The 18393-nt window shown below is 69.2% G+C and overlaps 1 protein-coding gene across 1 annotated transcript; it reads right to left on the bottom strand.

Moving 5' to 3' along the window:
• Positions 1-891: 891 nt before the first annotated feature.
• On the bottom strand, positions 892-3957 carry NAGK (N-acetylglucosamine kinase). Its single transcript, XM_087736999.1, has 10 exons — positions 3903-3957; positions 3487-3571; positions 3168-3266; positions 2932-3073; positions 2735-2845; positions 2549-2661; positions 1815-1902; positions 1421-1518; positions 1258-1336; positions 892-1181 (listed from the first exon to the last, which is right to left on the bottom strand). The coding sequence occupies exons 1-10, from the start codon at positions 3929-3931 to the stop codon at positions 988-990; spliced, it is 1038 nt and encodes a 345-aa protein (XP_087593125.1). The 5' UTR covers positions 3932-3957; the 3' UTR covers positions 892-987.
• Between the last annotated feature and the right edge of the window lie 14436 nt (positions 3958-18393).

The following is an 18393-nucleotide window of genomic DNA, read 5'->3' as shown; positions in this document are numbered from 1 at the left end:
AAAAAAAATTTGAGAGCCAGGGGCGAGGATTCGCAGCAGCGAGGCCGCTGCCTCTGCTGCTGCTTCCCCCGGCCGGACACGGGGCGTTGCGAACCCCGGCCCCACGGCTCCGTCCCGCCGCGGGGTGAGGACGCTGGGGCGCGGAGGAGCCTCGCCGGGAGGCCGTGCTGGCGGCGCAGGGTGCGGGGCGGCCGGCGGTGGCGGGGGGAGCCCGCAGGATCGGCCCCGCTTGCTGCGCGAGCTCCGCGCCCGTCCGGCGCCCGCGCTTCCCTCCCAGCCCTCCTGGAAGGGAGAGGCCGCGTTCGGGTTTGTGCTCTAGGCCAGGCACAGCTCCTCGCTGCTCACTGCAAACGCAAGAAGCGAAAAAGGGCTTTTCTTTTTCCCTTTTTCCTTTTAAACGAAGAGCAGCCCCAAGGAAGCTGCTTGACCGCAGGCGGGCGGGCCCAGCCCCGGCCTTCCCCTTCGCTGGGGCCACCGCACGCCGTCAGCACCCAGCGGCATCGAGTCCTTCCCCCCGCTCGCCCATCCTCGCCCTCGCTCCCTTCTCCCCAGCGGGCAGGAGGTACCCGTGCGTGCCCGTATTCACGCCCAGAGGCATCCTCCTTCCTCCTCCTCTTCTTCCTCCTCCCTCCTGTTCTGCTTGGGTCCAGCTGCGCCCTGCGTGCCGGACCCCGGCCCAGAGCCGCAGCCGCTGCAGCCCGTCCTCGGGCACCGAAACAGGAACCTTCCCAGTCCGTTTTTCTCCGTTTTCCAGCAGCCCCGCCACGGCTCGGCGCTCTCCCCACCCAGCGAGGCTGCGCCGGGGCCGGTTCCTCTCCCCGGGGCCGCCGAGCCACGCTCCCGGCCCCCCGCTGCCCCGTCGCCCCCACGCCAGCCCCCAGCCCGTTTCCCTTCAGGCAGTGCAACCTTTTTATTGCCAAATTACAAAACCCATTCACCCAAACCCCCGCCGCCGCGTGCGGAGGGTCCCGCCGGCCCGGGGGGGGGTCACGGCTGGAAGACGTGCGTGTAGAAGACGTCCACGTTGCCGGCGTAGTCCAAGGGCAGAGCCTGGCCGATGCTCCTGGCGCCCAAGCGGGCCCCCCCCAGCGCCGAGGAGCGCTTCAGCTTCAGGAGGCTGAACCGGGAGAAGACGTGGCCGGGGGTCTCCTCCCGCGCCTGCGCCAGCACGCGGATGAACCCTGGGGGGGACACACGTGGGGCTGGGGTCGCTGGGGACCGCGGGACCCCCCCAGCCGCCCCCATCCCTCCGCTCACCCGCCTGCATCCGCTCCCAGCTGTTCCAGACGGAGCCCACGCAGACGATGGGCAGCCCCAGCTCCCCCAGGAACAGGCTCTGCAGGGGTGGGGGGCAGCGGGTGAGCGCCGGGCCCCCCCCAAGGCGCCGCGCGCCCCCTTCCCCGTCCCCAGCAACTCTCACCCTGTCGATTTTGGGCAGCACGGCGACGATGTGGCGAGCCAGGACCTCGCCGGCCTTGGTGAAGATGTGGCAGCAGAGCGGGTCCCCAGCTTGGGCGCCTGGGTACGGGGTGGGGGGGAGTGGGACGGGGACCCGGGACCCCCCTGCACCCGCTGGGGCTGGCACCCGGCCCCTGCAGGCCGGGCTGGGCTGTGGGGGGAGCAGCACGTCCCCCCCGACGAGGGCGGAGGGTGCTCGGGGCGAAGGGTGCGCCGGGGGCAGAGATCAGGTGCGGGGAGGCGTCACGGGGAGGGACGGCAAAGGGGTGACAGTCCCCCGGCGGGGACGAGGGTGGCAGGGACGCAGGGACGGGCTCCCCCAGGTCTTGCCCCACCCCGGGAGGGGGCTCCCCTACCCTCCGCCAGCTTCTGGCAGAATCCCGCAAACTTGGACTTCTCGAAGGTGCGGTAGAGATGCGTCAGGAGGCCCATCCTGTCGGAGATCTGCAGCGGGGGGAACCCACCCGTGAGCCCCGCGTCCCGGCTGCCAGCACGGGGGACCCCCCGGGACCCCCCCGTCCAGCCTGGGGTCCCTGGGTACCGCTGTCCCGGTGTGCAGCCTCAGCATCCCCCAGACCCCGCCATCACGGTGTGCAGCCTGGAGCCCCCCTGGGACCCCAACGCACAGCCCGGAGCACCCTCAGACCCCAACACACAGCCCAGAGCCCCCCAGGGACCCCAACACACAGCCCGGAGCCCCCCCGGCACCCTAACACACAGCCCAGAGCCCCCCTGGGACCCCAACACACAGCCCAGAGCCCCCCTGGGACCCCAACACACATCCCGGAGCCCCCCCAGCACCCTAACACACAGCCCGGAGCACCCCTAGGACCCCAACACACAGCCCACAGCCCCCCAAGACCCCAACGCACAGCCCAGAGCCCCTGTGGGACCCCAGCACACAGCCTGGAGCCCCCCTGGGACCCCAACACACAGCCCGGAGCCCCCCCAGACCCCAATACACAGCCCGGAGCCCCCCTGGGACCCCAACACACAGCCTAGAGCCCCCCCCAGGCCCCGGCACACAGCCCGGAGCCCCCGCAGGCCCCGGCACACAGCCCGGAGCCCCCCTGGGCCTCCCCAGCAGCACCTGGAAGTAGTCGAACATGGCCTGCTTGACGTAGCCGACGTCGTGGGGCGGCACCTCCAGGTTGTCCATGCAGTCGAACACCATCTTCACAGCCTGATGCGCGATCCAGTACGCTGCGGAGGGAGCGGGGAGCCGGCTGAGCCCCCCCCGGGGCCCCCCACCGCCCCCCGGCCCCGCCGGCCCCACCTGAGCCTTCGTCGCCCATCATGTGTCCCCAGCCGCCGCAGCCCGTCTCCGACCCGTCGGGGTTGATGAGTTTGCAGTTGGAGCCGGTACCCGAGATCAGGACGATGCCACCTGCGGAGAGGGGGACAAAACGCGGTCGCCCCCCCGGACACCGGGACGTCCCCCTTGCCGTCACCCCGGGGCCAGCTGTCCCCTACCGTGGTCGGTGGCGGTGGCCATGGCCCCGACGGCGTCGGTGGTGATGTAGTAACTCTGGCTCAGGTGGGGGAAGCGCCAGCGCAGCTCCTCCGTCAGCTTGCCGATGGCGTCCTTCTGGTCACCCCCGCTCAGGGACAGCCCCTGTCCCGCACCGCAGGGTCCCCGTCACCCCCGGGCGGGGGGACACGGAGCCGGAGCACCCGTGGGGAGGACGCTGGGGACACAGGGGGCTCACCAGCGAGCGGAGGGGGACGTGGGGGTCGGCCCCGGCTTTGCCCTTGGCCTCGCTGACCATCCGCTCGATCCTCTCCAGGCACTTCTCGGAGCCGATGAGCTGGGAGCCGCGGGGGGGACGCGCTAAAGCCCCCGCACCCCCCCCGGGCCCCATCCCCGGGGGGTCCCCCCGCGGCCGAAAGCTTCGAGCTGCCGGCGACGCCTCGGCACCTTCTGCGGTGGCTTCGTCCCACCCGAGCCACCGGTGGGGACAACCAGGGCCACCCCCCCGCCCCGTGTCGTGTGGGTGCCCCCCCCCGGGCTGGTGTCCCCCGGCTCACCCAGTGATTCGTGCAGGGTCCCTCCGTCTCGGCCAGGATCCGGCCATCTTCGGAGACCACCACCACCCTGGAGTGGGTGCCCCCGCTGCGGAGAGGGGGGGACAGTGCCAGCGCTACCCCACCCCCCGCTCCATCCCCAGGGGTTGGGGTGGGGGGGAACCCTCTGCCTCCCCCTGGGGGGGGGCCAGCAAGGATGGGGGGCCCGGGGGGGCTGCTGACCCCCCCCCCATCCTGTCCCATTGACCTGCAGCGGGCAGGGGGCGGGGGGCCGGGGGGGGCAGGAGCCGGTCGGGGTGGGGGGGGACCCCCCCGACCGGCTCCTGGCTCCCCCGGTCCCCCCCCCGCCCAGGCCGGGGGGGATTGGGGTGCGGAGCCCCGTGGGGACCCCCCCCAGCCGCGACGCGACCCCTCCTCACCCTTCCACGCCGCCGAAGAGCGACGCCATCGCCGCCGGGACACGCCCCGCCCTGCCCCTGGCCACGCCCTACGGCCCCGCCCCGCCTGTTAGCCACGCCCCGCCTCCGCCCGCCCCGGGTCCCTGTGCCGCCCCGCTGAAGCGCCGTGGGCTGGGGACCGGGGCGAGCGAGGGCTGGTTGCCCGGGGGCCACGGGGGTCTTACCGCGGGACACGGCCCGGCGTGCCCACCCGGGACACAGCCCCGCGCACCCACCCTCCCCCCCCCCGCCCAGGCACCCCCTGGGATCTTGCAAAAAGGGGGGGTCCCACGGGGACCAGCCCCTGCGTGGGCGGGGGGTGCCCCACTCCAGCCCCCCAGTCCCAGCGGACTCGTCTGTGGGCCAGGAGCCACCACGGCACTGGGTCCCCCTCTGTCCCCAAAGCCACATCCCCCTCCGTGGGGGACACAGGGGCTGGGGTCCCCCCGCCGTGCGTGGACCCCCCTTCCCCTCGTTAGAGCATCGCTAACGAGCGCGGCAGCGGCTGTCGACCCCCAGCGCCGCAGCTGGGCCCCTCCTCGGGCGCCGCGGCCCCTTCCACGGGTGACGGCGGGTGACGGCGGGTGACGGCGGGTGACAGCAGGTGACAGGCGCTGCACCCCGCCAGTGTCCCCGCGCCGGCGGGTGAGATGGGGGCGATGGACAGAGAGGGGAGGCCAGATGCGGGTGGATGGATGGGGAAGATGGAGGGGCAGAGGGATGAAGAGGATGATGGGGTGGATGGAGTGGCTGGAGAGATGGATGGCTGAGCAGATGGATGGGTGGAGAAGACGGAGGGGCAGATGGACAAGGCAGAGGTGCAGGTGGATGAAGAGGATGGATGGATTGATAAGATAGAAGGGCAGAGGGATGAAGAGGATGATGGGGTGGATGGAGTGGATGGAGAGGTGGATGGCTGAGCAGATGGATGGATGGAGAAGATGGAGGGGCAGATGGACAAGGCAAAGGTGGAGGTGGATGAAGAAGATGGATGGAGTGGATGGAGAGGTGGATGGCTGACCAGATGGATGGATAGATGGATGGAGATGGAGGGGCAGATGGATGAAGAGGACGGGTGGATGGAGGGGTGGACGAACGGATGGATGGATGGGCATGCCACAATGGAAAGGAGGTGGGGGACGACGGGGCAGGCAGGAGGAGGTGAGAAAGGGGGTGTCACAAGATGGGGATGACGACAGGACAGTGACTGGGTGGAGGGGAGAGGTGGCCCAGCGTGGGCAGGGGGCTGGTTCCAGCCCGGCAGGACAGACCAGGCCACATCGCCACTGCCGGGGGTTCCCTGGCCCCGGGGTGCTGGGACGGGGACACCAGCGGAGCAGCCAGCCCGGGGCTGGGGGCAGCTCCCCCCGCCCCACAGACTCCAGCCCTGCCAGGGCCCCTGTGCTGTGGGGCACAGGGTGAGACGTGCAGAGCCCCGGGGCTGGGGGTGCCCCGTGACCCCAGGGTGCTGCGGAGGCTCCCGGCGGGATGGGGACCCTGGCCACCCCGCTCCGCATGGCTTGGGGGGTTCCGCATCCTTCCCAAGCATTTTGCGGGGCGGGCAGCCCCGGGGGGCTGCGGCTGGGACCCCCCAGAGCCAACGCCGGGTGTAGGGAGCACCGAGGGCACAGGGGAGCCCCCAAAAAGTCCCCAGCTGCCCCAGAGATGGGGTGGAGCGGAGCGGCAGGGGAAGGGTTAAGCTGCAATGTGTGTGTGTGTGTGTGTGTGTGTGTGCAGCCCCTGAGCCCACCGCCCTCATGCCCTCATTAAGTCCTGGTGGCACCAGGCTGTCTGGGGACAGCGGGGACAGGGGACCGGGGTCCGGACCCGCTGCCTTTGTCTCAACTTGTGGCAAAGTTTGAGCAGAGCCGGCGGCGGCTGCCGAGCTGCGGGTGAGTCCGTGGGGCCGTGGCGTGTGTCCCACGGGGCCCGTGGGACGGGGCAGCGATGTCCCCGCGTGGGCTGGGTGTCCCTGCGTGGGCTGGATGTCACCCTGGGAGCCAGGGAGCCGGTGGGGTGATGCCGGCAGCACCCCGACTGCATCCCGCCACCCCACGCGGGGACGGGGACTGGGGGCAGCGGTCCCCAGGACCACCCGGCCCCTGCCCCAAGCCTGTCCCCACCCCAGCAGCGGCGGCTGCCTCCATCTCGCATCCGACTAGGACAAGAGGTGGCACCGGCCGGACTGAAGCCCGGGCGCATGGGGAGCGCATGGGCCCTGCTCCGGCTTGGGGTAAGATACGGCGATTTGGGGTTTGCGGGCAAACAGGCAGCAAATCCCCCCGGTGCCTCCGCCGCGCCCCTCCACGTACCCCCAGAAACGGGGTGCGGGAGCCAGGAATGCTCCAGGGAACCCTGGGCATCCCTGGGTGGCTCCGGCCCCGAAGCCGCTGTGGGTCCCGGAAGGCCATGGGGAGGGCGAGCGAGGGCACCAGGGCAGAGAGAGGACGTCGGCGCGTGGGGACGTGGGCTCAGCCCCGCTTTGTTAGCTCGGGCTCAGCCCCACTTCATTAGCTCGCCCGAGCCCTGCTTCGTCAGCTCGAGCATCCCGTGGGCACCGGGGTCGTCCGCTGCCGTGCAGGACCCAGCTCGGGAGGCAGAGGATGGAGAGGTGGGAGGAAGGCCCCGCCATGGTGGTGGGGAGCAGTTCCATTCTGCTCTGCCGCCTTCGGCGCAGACATGGAAGCACCGATCCTGGAGGGGCTGAGATATATTTCGGGGGTCCGGATCCATCCCACTGCTGGTGGGTTGGGAAATGGGCTGTGGCGGTGGGTGGGCTGGGTGCGGTGCTGAGCCGGGGGCCGGAGCTGGCACTGGGTCCATCCCGGGGACACCCTGCGTGGAGGAAGACTCTGGTGAGACGCGAAATGGGGCTGGGGGCGGCTGTGGGACGGGGTCGGCAGTCGGCGGCTGCCCAGCTCCGGGGGGGCTGCAGAGGGGCTGGCCGCTGCCCTGCGGCCGGGCAGCCCTTGGGGCCGGATTCGGGGTGACCTGGGAGCGCCCACCCCAAACAGCCGACTGCTCGAAGCCGTCCCCATCCCGGCGCAGCAGTGCCGGGGCTGCGGTGCCCCCCGGTTCGGTCCGATGCGGCACAAGGCCACCTCTGTGCCACCGGCACCGGGAGCAGCAGGATGAGGCACCGGCCAGGAGAGCTCTGGGAGAGCAGCACCGCAGACATGCAGGTGAAGCAGGGCCCGTCTGTCCGTCTGTCCTTCCTTGCACCCAGCCGCCTTCCTCCAGCTCCATAACCCCTCTCCGTTCCCAGAGGTAGCGTCTGTGCGGTAGGTGCTGTATCTGTCCCACTGCCCATCCCCATGGTGTCCACCCATCTGTCTGTCTGTCCATTCATCCACCTACCCAGCCATCCTCCCATCCTCCCATCCTTCCATCCCTCCCTCCCTCCCTCCCTCCCTCCAACCCTCCATCCCTCCATCCTTCCCTCCATCCCTCCCTCCCTCCATCCCTCCATCCTTCCATCCCTCCATCCCTCCCTCCCTCCCTCCAACCCTCCATCCCTCCATCCTTCCCTCCATCCATCCCTCCCTCCATCCCTCCATCCTTCCATCCCTCCATCCCTCCCGCCATCCCTCCCTCCATCCCTCCCTCCATCCCTCCATCCATCCCTCCATCCATCCCACCATCCATTACTCCATCCCTCCTTCCTTCCCTCCCTCCCTGTGCCTGCCCAGGGGACGGGCTCAGCGCGGGGTGTCCCAGCCGGCCGGACCGTGGCTGCGCCCACCCGGGGGTCCCTTGGACCCCTCCCCTTGGAAGGAGCTTGTGGCGGTCGGACGAACCACCCAAAACCGGCCCCCGGCCGGTGGGGCAAGGCGCTGGGGGTGCAGGGGTGGTCTGTCCCCAGTGCATGGCAGGGACAGACTGGCGGCCGCCCAGCTAAGTGGCATTTGTGTTCGTGCTGTCCTGGCCACCTGCCACCCGGCCACCTGCAGAGGGGACGTGGAGGTGAACTCTGGAAGGGCACGGGGAGGCAGCGGGGGCACGGCGAGGTGGCACGGGGGGACACGGGGGAGATGGCATGGGGACACGGGGGAGATGGCATGGGGGGCACGGGGGAGGCAGCATCAGGGAGGGAGCTCGGGCCGCGGCGGGCTGGCGGTGCTGGGGACACGCGGGTGGCCCCACCGGGGTTCAGGTGGCTCCCGGGGCACCAGCCCGTGCCGGGGGGCTCAGCGCGTTTCAGGGAGCGGTGGCGGCTCTGGGGGCTGGGGCCAAGCGTGGGGATGTCTGGGGAATGTCACCCGTGTCCATCACCCCCGGAGCCCACCTTGTCTGCCAAAGCCGTGGGGCCACGGGGACAAGGATGGGGACAGGGACAGATCCTGGCTGCCCCCCGCGCAGGTGCCCGTCACCGCCAGGCCGGACCCTCCACCCCTCTCCTGCACCAGCCCCCCCCCCCCCCAAGCAGGGGTCCCGGGGCCGGGGTCTGGGGGGTCGGGGCCGCGTCGCAAGCAGGGGCAGAGGGCGCTGAGCTGCCGGACGCCGCTCGTTACAGCGGATCTGTGCATGCCTAATTGATATTATTGCCGGGGGGGCAGGATCCCCCGGGACGGGGGCACCCCGGCCTCCGCCTGCCTCTGGTGCCCCATTTACCGCCCCGTGCCTCAGTTTCCCCATCTCTAGCAAGGCGCGGGCGTGCAGGCGGCTGCGCACACGCGCGTGGGAAGGCTCGCCCGTGGGTGCCTACGTGCATGGCCCCGGCCTGTGCCCGCGGCCCCGAGGGTGGGTGCCGGCTGCGGGGCGCTGGGGTGACCCCGTCCCCCCGTGTCCCCCCGTGTCCCCAGTCCGGCGGGAGGGCAGCTGGCGGCCGGTGTGGCCGCGATGGCCGGCGGCAGAGGTGCACGCCTGACCTAGTTAGCTCCCGCGCCGGCAGCCGGCGGGGCCGGCCTCTGAAAATGAGTTAATAAACTCGGCAGGAAGGTTTTTTTCCGGCTCACAGGAGGCATTTAGAGCCAGGCTGGCGTCACCGGGCTGGTGTCACCGAGCTGGTGTCACCGGGCTGCCCGCCGCCTCCCCGGGCACGGCGCTGCTGGCTGAGCCGCCGTGGCGGTGGCACCTGGGGGTCCCACGGTGCCGTCGGGGGTGACAGGCCCCCCGCACCCGTGGGTGTCCGTGGGGCCGTGCTGGGCGTCCCCCGGTGCTCCCTGGGAGCCGGGGCTGAGCCCGGAGCCGGCCGAGGGACCGAGGGCTTGGGGTCCCACACTGGGGTGGTGTCCCCAAAAAAAGCCCTTTCTCACCCCGAGGGGTGCGGAGCCGGGCTGGGGCAGGCAGGAGGGTGCCCACCCCATATGAGCCACCCAAGAATCCCCCCTCCGCGCAGGGGACCCCCGGCGCCTGGCACAGGGGAGGATTTGGGGGTCAGTCCCCGAGACCAGAGCCCACAGGCGACGCCGGCTCTGCCATCCCCTCCCCTTGGCATCCCCACGTCCCTCCGGGCGCAGGGGACCCGGTGACAGCTTCGGGTGGCGTCAGGGGCCGCTAAGCCCCGGGCGGGCGCCTGGGCCAGGCGCTAAGCGGGATCAGGGGCTCAGGCAGATCCCGGCCCCGTTAATCCCCGGCTGGCGCAGCCCGAGCCCCCCCGGGCCACCGCTGCCCTGGGTGCTGGTGTGCTGCTGGGACAGATGGGTGCTGGTGTGCTGGAGGGGTACCGGTGGGTCGGATGAGTGCTGGTGTGCTGGAGGGGTGCTGGATGTGTGCCAGTGGGACAGATGGGTGCTGGTGTGCTGGATGGGCACTGGTGGGTGGGATGGGTGCTCGTGTACTGGATGGGTGCCGGTGGGTGGGATGGGTGCTGGTGTGCTGGATGTGTGCCGGTGGGTGGGATGGGTGCTGGTGTGCTGGATGGGTGCTGGTGTGCTGGATGTGTGCCGGTGGGTGGGATGGGTGCTGGTGTACTGGATGGGCGCTGGTGTGCTGGATGGGTGCTGGTGGGTCAGATGGGTGCTGGTGTGCTGGAGGGGTACTGGATGTGTGCCAGTGGGTGGGATGGGTGCTGGTGAGTTGGATGGGTGCTGGTGTGCTGGATGGGTGCTGCTGGGTCGGATGGGTGCTGTTGTGCTGGATGGGTGCTGGCGTGTGGCTGTGCCGTGTGGGTGCTGGCGTGCGGTGGGGTGCTGTGCTGGTGCAGTGGGGCACCGTGTGCATGCAGTGCGATGCAGTGTGTGCAATGGGACCCCGTGCGCGTGCAATGGGGTGCGATGTGCGTGCAATGGGACCCCATATGCGTGCAATGGGGTGCGATGTGTGTGCAATGGGACAGCGTGTGTGCAATGGGGTGCGATGTGCGTGCAATGGGACCCCATATGCGTGCAATGGGGTGCGATGTGTGTGCAATGGGACCCCGTGTGCGTGCAACGGGCCGCGGGGCGGCTGTGCCCCGGGGTGCAGCACTGCGGGCTGCGGGGCCACGCTCCCCCCAGGGCACCGGCGTCCCCCCCCGCTGTGTGGGGCGTTGGTGGGGGCTGGGGGCTGGGGGCTGGGCTGGGGGGGTGCAGGATGAGCCCCAGCACCCCCGTGGGGGTCTCCGTGGGAGGAGGGGACCCGAGGCAGGGCCAGAGTGATGGTGTCCTGGCCCCGTGCCTGTGTCCCCGCACCGAGGGCTGCTGGCCCCAGGGCCAGGCTCGGCGCTGTCACCAGTGGGGCACCCACTGGGTGGGCGTCCCGGGTGTCCTGCGGAGAAGCCGCCCCAGGAGCTCCCCGCTGTGCGTCCCCGCCAGCCGGGAAACGGGGGGCAGCCCACGCTCGGGAGAGCCCGGGCCGGCGAGCGGTGGCTGCACACCCTGCCCAGGGGAGACGGGACCCCGAACCCCCGCAAGGGGTGGCACGGGCACCCCACAAGTGACAGGGAGGGGGCAGGAGATGGAGCAGAGAAAGAGAACCCCATGGGGACCTGCTGGGCTCCTGTGCCTCCCCACAGGGACCTGCTGGGCTCCTGTGCCACCCCATGGGGACCTGCTGGGCTCCTGTGCCTCCCCACGGGGACCTGCTGACCTCCTGTGCCACCCCATGGGGACCTGCTGGGCTCCTGTGCCACCCCATGGGGACCTGCTGGGCTCCCCTAGAACCCCACGGGGACCTGCTGACCTCCCGTGCCACCCCGTGGGGACCTGCTGGGCTCCCCTAAAACCCCGTGTGGACCTGCTGGGCTCCTGTGCCACCCCATGGGGACCTGCTGGGCCCAGCTGGGATGCACTGGAGTGATGCTGGGGCAGGGGAGCAGGTTCACGGGTGGCTGGGGGGGGGGCGTATATCACACCAGCACCTATAGCCTCCATACCTCCCCCTTCCCCTTGGGGCTCCTAACGCCGCTCCTCCCTCACCCCGTCACCTCTCCCCTGCCCACGACGTGACGATGCGGGGGCGAGGGGAGCGGGGTGCCCCCACCCCGGGGTGCCCCCAGCGCCGGCCGCTGAGCAGAGCGGAGCTGACAGGCTGGCATGGCTCGCTCCCCAACTGCGTTGCATTCACAGTTCGGAGAGCACGTCAAGGCTAAGGGGAGCTGACAGAAAAACCTTTACTGGAACAAACGGGAATATAGTATCAGGCAAGGCTGACCGGAGCGTGAACCGCCGCCCAACACGGAGCAAATTAGCATCAACCAAAATAGCAGGCAGCTCCGGCCGCTTGTGTGCGAGGTACCAAATGCAACCGGCCTGTCAGGCTGCATCAGGGCAGGGATGCATAAGGAATGGGGCTCGGCCCCCCCGTACGGCGGGGGGGGAGGGGGGGGAGGCGTTCGGGGGGGGCAAAACTCCTGGGGGGGGGGGGGGGGGGCTGAGGAAGCCTCATCCCTGGGGATGCGTGGGGTTTGAGGGGCAAAAGCCCATCCAGGGGGATGCTTGGGGCTTGGAGGGCAAAATCCTGTCCATGGGGATGCTCAGGGCTTGGGGGGGTGTGAAATCCCATCCATGGGGATGCTCAGGGGGCAAAATCCCATCCATGGGGATGCTCAGGGCTTGGAGGGGGGGTGAAATCCCATCCATGGGGATTCTCAGGGCTTGGGGGGGGTGGGCAAAATCCCATCCATGGGGATGTGTGGGGCTTGAGGGGGGTGAAATCCCATGCATGAGGATGCTTGGAGTTTGGGGAGCAAGAGTCCCATCCATGGGGATGCTCGGGACTTGGGGGGGGGGGGGCAAAATCCCACCCATGGGGATGTGTGGGGCTGGAGAGGGAAGATATCCCGGTCCATGGGGATGCACAAGACTGGGGGGGCCCAAAGCCCCCATCCGTGGGGATGCACAGGGCTGGGGGGGCTGAGAAACCCCCATCCGTGGGGCTGCAGGGGGACAGGGGGGTGAACAGCTCTGGTCCAGGGCAACACACGGGGGCTTGGGCGATGCAGAAAACCCCGTCTGTGGGGGTGAGCGGGGCTGGGGGGGAGAACCCCCACCCACGGGGTGCCCAGGGCTGGGGGGTGGCAGGCAGGACCCGTGGGGATCCACGGGGGGACCCCCCACCCTGGGCCATGAGGATGCAGAGGGGCTGGGGGGGGATGAAGAAACCCGGGGATGTCGGGGGGCCGGGGGAGCAGGAGTCGGGGGGCCGGGTGCCATGCAGGCAGGGAGCGGGGAGGCAGAGAAAAAGGGGGGGCGGGGGGGGAAGCAGCAAAAAGCTCTGTCAAATACATAAAGAGCTCGAAAAGAGAAGGGAAAAAGCCGCTCGCGCCGCCTCCCGGGGTGCTCTCGCACATTAGTCGTGCCTGGGTGCCCTGGCAGCGCGGGCAGGGAAGGCAGCTCCCAGCGGGCGCCGAGATGAGCTTTGCAGCCATTTTGTTGTTGGGTTGAACTGGGGTAAAAAGGGGAACCCTCTCCCCCAAAATAACCCCCGCGCAGCCCCTCTTCGGGTGCCAAGGGCTTGAGATGCATGGGGGCCCAGGGTCCTTGGGTGCTTGGGCTACCTGGGGTGCCTGGAGTGAGTCCCCGGGGTGCCTGGGGGGCTCAGGGTGCCCAGGGTGCTGGGGGTGCTCAGGATATTTGGGGTGCCCGGGGTGCTCGGGGTGCCCAGGGTGCTTGGGGTGCTCAGGATATTTGGGGTACCCGGGGTGCCCGGGATGCCCAGGGTGCTCAGGATATTTGGGGTGCTCAGGATATTTGGGGTGCCCAGGGTGCTCGGGGTGCCCAGGGTGCTTGGGGTGCTCAGGATATTTGGGGTACCCGGGGTGCTTGGGGTGCCCAGAGCGCGCAGGGCGCCTGGTATTCGGGCAGAGGCGAGGGGTGCCGACGCTCACAGCGGTTGCACATCGGGGTGCAAAAGGCAAAGCTGCCCCCCCCGCCCCAGCGCCTGCCGCTGCTGCCAGCCCTGAGCTCGGGGTTCCCGCTCCAGCCGGAGCATCCCCCAGGAGCGGGCAGCCGCCAGCCGAGCGTGAGCAGCCCCCACGGCAACGGCAGCCCCCCAAAAGGGGAGAAAAGGGGGATTTGCGGGAAAAATGGGAGACCTCGGGGCGGGGGGAGACAGGGAGCGGCCCGGGAAGGCTGGGCACCGCCGGCTCTGCGGACCCGCGCTCCCGGCACGAGCCCCCCTGCACCTGAGCCGCCCTCTCCAAAGAGCTTCCCAGAGCTCCCAGCGACCGTGTTTCACCAGATGTTTCCAGAACCGATGTGAAAACCTGCCCTTTCCAGCAAATCCCAGATGCTGGGATTTTTGAGAAAAAAAAAGCTAACGCATATTTTGCAATGGAAAGCGCTGGGCATTTCGGCCGGTTGGGGGGTTCCCTGCTCGGGGGGTCGCAGTTACACCCTGCCCCGGCCCAGCCTCCCAGGCAGCTGAGCCCCCGGTCCCTGCCGCCGCCGTACGGGCACGGCGGGCAGGAGCAGGGCAGGCAGGAGCGTGACAGGCAGGAGCACGGCGAGCAGGAGCATGGCAGGCAGCGTCAGGCAGGAGCACGGTGGGCAGGAGCATAGCAGGCAGGTGTGTGGCGGGCAGGAGCATAGCAGGCAGCATCAGGCAGGAGCATGGCAGGCAGGAGCATGGCGGGCAGGAGCATGGCGGGCAGGAGCATGGTGGGCAGGAGCATGGCAGACAGCATCAGGCAGGAGCATGGCAGGCGGGAGCATGGCAGGCAGCATCATCGCAGGAGCACGGCGGGCAGGAGTATGGAGGAGCATGGCAGGCAGCAGCTTGCAGGCAGGAGCATGGCAGGCAGGAGCATGGCAGGCAGCAGCATGGTGGGCAGCATCAGGCAGGAGCACAGGCAGGCAGGAGCATGGCAGGCAGGAGCATGGCAGGAGCAAGGCAGGCCGGAGCACGGTGGGCAGGAGCAGGGCAGGCAGCATCAGGCAGGAGCACGGGCGGGCAGGAGCCAGGCAAGGGCTTGGCCAGGGCTGCTCCTGGGCAGCACGGGGATGCTCTGCACCCCGAGGGGAAGAAGGGGAGCAGAAGGGGCGTCCCAGGGGACACGGCAGCACCCGCCTGCACCCACACCTGCGCCCGCACCCGGCCCCGCAGCCCCATTCCCCCCGCAGCTCCCGGTGCAGGGCGGCCCCGGGGCCGGGGCTGGGGGCCCGGGCTGCAGCCCCCGCACGGGGGTCGGCGCTTGGTCACCGAGCCCCCGGGGTCAGCGCGGGGACCGGCAGCCACCGCCAGGCGTGCCAGGGTGCATTAGCACCCGCCTGCCTCCGCCAGCGCAGTGGGGGGACCGCGGGCCCGGCCTCCGCACACACACACCCACGCGCACACCCCCCCGTGCACACCCCACACACACCTGCACCCCAGGCACACCCCCCCATGCACACGAACCCCACGTGCCACGCACACCCCATGCATGCACACCCCGTGCACGTACACCCCATGCACACACGTACACCCCATGCACACACGTACCCCCCATGCACACACACCCCCACCCGTGCACATACACCCCATGCACACTCCCACACACACGTACCCCCTGTGCACACCCCCGAATGCACCCGCATGCACTTGCACCCCACACACACCCCTGCATGCATGTACCCCCCATGCACACACCCACCCATGCACATACACCCTGTGCACACACCCCCAGTGCACCCCCATGCACACACCCACCCCATGCACACACCCTGTGCACACACCCACCCGCGCACATACACCCCATGCACACGCGCACCCCACGCACACACTCCACATGCAAATACACCCCATGCGCACCCCACCACGCACGTACCCACCATGCACACCCCCCAGCGCACCTGCATGCACGTACACCCCACGCACACACCCCTGCATGCACGTACCCCCCATGCGCACATACACCCCATACACACCCCCCACAGTGCACCCACATGCACTTACACCCCGTGCACACACCCCGTGCACACACCCACCCATGCACATCCACCCTGTGCACACCCCTCACGCATGTACCCACCATGCACACCCACCCAATGCACCCCCATGCACACACCCCATACCCACACCCCGTGCACACACCCCTGCATGCATGTACCCCCGTGCACACCCCCACCCGTGCACACACCCCTGCATGCATGTACCCCCATGCACACCCCCACCCGTGCACACACACCCCGTGCACCCGCTCCCCGCAGCCTCGGTGGGGTTTGGGGGCTGCAGTGCAGCACGGCAGCAGCGGCTGAGGGTGGGGGAGCCCCGTGGGTGCTGCAGCCCCCCCCCCCCCCATCGGGGAGCAAAATCCTCCCCCCAGCTCTGGGTGCTGGTGGTGGGCGCCGCTGCTGCGCCCCGAGTGCTTTCGGGGCAAAGCCAGCGAAGCCGGGCGGGCCGCTTTGCTCCCCGTCGCCCCGCGGGGCACCCCTCGGGTGGGTGCTCGGGTGGCAGCACGGGGCAACCCTACAATAACAACCCATGGTACGCAGCACGGTGCCCGTGCAACCCTACAGCAACAGCTCGGGGGTCCGGCCCACGCCTCTCACAACCCTGCAACACCACGGTGGGTAAATAACCCATTTCTCATGCAACCCTGCAATAAGAGCTCAGGGTACGCAGCACCATGCTCGTGCAACCCTACAATAACAAACAGGTCAGGGTATACAGCACAATGCTCATGCAACCCTACAATAACAGCACAGGGTACACAAGCTGGTGCTCGTGCAACCCTACAACAACAGGTCGAGTACACAGCATGATGCAACCCTGCAATAACAGGTCAGGGTACGCAGCACGACGCTCGTGCAACCCTACAATAACAGGTCAGGGTACACAGTACAATACTCGTGCAACCCTACAAAAACAGGCCAGGTACGCAGCAGGTGCTCGTGCAACCCTCCAACAGCAGCTCGGGGGGTCCAGCCCACTCCTCTCGCAACCCTCTAACACCACGGTGGGTAAATAACCCATTTCTCGTGCAACCCTACAATAACAGCCCAGGGTACACAACCGGGTGCTCGTGCAACCCTACGCTAACAGTGCACTGCAGGCGAAAGCAGGAGCTCTGCCCCTCACCCCCTCGCCCCTCGCCCCTCGCTCCTCACCCCCTCGCCCCTCGCCCCTCGCTCCGGGGGTTTCCCTGCTCCTGCCCAGCAGAGTGGGGGGCTGAGCTGCGCCCCGCTGGCCCGTGGGTGCTCCGGGCACCCAGACGGCTACGGGGCCAGGGGAGATGGGAGATGGGGGGAGAGGGGCCATGCCTGCGGAGGCAAGGGGAAGATGGGGGTGCAGGGGGGTGCAGGGAGTGCAGGGGGTGCAGGAGGGCTGCAGGGGGCTGCAGGAGGCTGCAGGAGGGATGCAGGGGGGATGCAGGAGGGAGGCAGGAGGGATGCAGGAGGCTGCAGGGGGTGCAGGAGGGATGCAGGGGGGTGCAGGAGGATGCAGGGGGTGCGGGAGGGATGCAGGGGGCTGCAGGGGGTGCAGGAGGGCTGCAGGGGGGTGCAGGAGGATGCAGGGGGATGCAGGGGTGTGCAGGGGGGGTGCAAGGGGAAGGCAGGGGGGTGCCAGGAGCGCGCTAAGCATGCCCCAAAGCTGCAGGCCCCGGGAGGTGAGCGTGAACCGGGCCATGCCAGGCACGGGGTGGCAAGGTGCGGGCACAAAGAGCTCTTCGGAGCCCCCTCCCTGCCCCCCGGCGGGGGGCACCAGCTCTGCCCCCCGCCCCCGGGGTGTGCGGGGCTGGAGGGGTGCACGCGTGGGTGCCTGTGCGCGGGTGCAGGCACAGAGATGGGTGCACGCGTGACAGGTCGTGTCCGTGAGCTTGGCCCGTCTCCCCTCGAGCTCCCGGAGACACTGAGCCCCCCAGCACCCCGCAGCGGGCACCCCAGCACCCCGCAGCGAGGGCTTCCGCACCAGCACCCCAAAATCCTCCCCACTGTGGGTGTTCCCCCGGGGATGCGGCCGGGGCAGGGGGCTGCTGGGTGCCCTGGTAGGGCTGCGGGGGGTGTCCCAGGGACCCCCCCGGGTGCGGGGGAAGGAGGGGATGCTTCCAGCGAGAGCCTTGGCCTGGAGAGTGACACCCAGTGCAGCCCAGTACAGCCCAGTGCAGCCCGGTGCAGCCCCATCACAGCTGCAGGGAGGGCAGAGGCTGAGGGTCCCCCCGGGGGGTCCCCGAGCTCTGGGGTGGGGAGGGGTCGGTCCCAGACACACGCAGGGGGTCAGGATTCGGCCCGGTGTGAGGGTTCTGGGGTGGGGGTCCCTGCGAGGTCCCTATGTGGGTGCAGGGGGTCCCAGCCCTGGCTCCCAGTATGGGGCAGGGCGTGCCCATATGGATGCAGAGGTCCCAGGCTGGGGTCCCCATGTGGGTGCAAGGATCCCTATATGGGTGCAGGGAGCCCTATACAGATGCAGAAGGTCCCTATATAGGTGGAAGGGGCCCTATATGGGTGCTGGGGTCCCAGCCCAGGGTCCCCAGGCAGGTGTAGGGGTCCCTATATGGATGGAGAGAGTCCCTATATGGGTGCAGAGTCTCTATATGGATACAGAGGTACCTACAGGGGTGCTGGGGTCCCTGGTGTCCCCACATGGCTTCTGGGTTCCTATACAGGTTGTGGGGTCCCTATACGGGTGCAAGGGTTCCTATACAGGTGAAGAGAGTCTCTATATGGGTGCAGGGTCCCCATACGGTGGCAGGGATCCCTGCACGGGTGCAGAGGGGGTCCCTATGGGTGCAGGGGACCCCTATACAGCTGCAGGTGTCCCTATACACACGAAGGGGGGGGGCTATATGGCTGCAGGGGGTCCCTATACGGGCACAGGGGGGTCTCCATATGGTTTCGGGGGGTCCCTACACAGGTTTGGGTGTGTTCCCTGTCCAGTTTGGGGCATCCCCATGCAGTTTGGGCTCCCTGTACGGTTTGGTGGGGTCCTTGGGTGGTTTGGGGGTCCCTGAACGGTTTCAGGGGGTCCCTGTATGGTTTGGGGGTTCCCTGTATGGTTCAGGGTCCCCATATGGTTTGGGGGGGTCCCTGTGTAGTTGAGGGTTTCTGTGCGGTTTGGGGGCATCCCTGTACAGTTTGGGGGTGTCCCTGTGTGGTTTGGGGGTCCCTGTATGGTTTTGGGGGTCCCTGTACAGTTC

The sequence above is a fragment of the Nipponia nippon genome, unplaced genomic scaffold, assembly GCF_047370975.1.
Source record: "Nipponia nippon isolate SJK-2023a ecotype South Korea unplaced genomic scaffold, ASM4737097v1 scaffold_6, whole genome shotgun sequence".
NCBI classification, from domain to species: domain Eukaryota; kingdom Metazoa; phylum Chordata; class Aves; order Pelecaniformes; family Threskiornithidae; genus Nipponia; species Nipponia nippon.
Note: the sequence above shows the minus strand (reverse complement) of the source record. Positions and strands in the feature narration are given on the sequence as shown.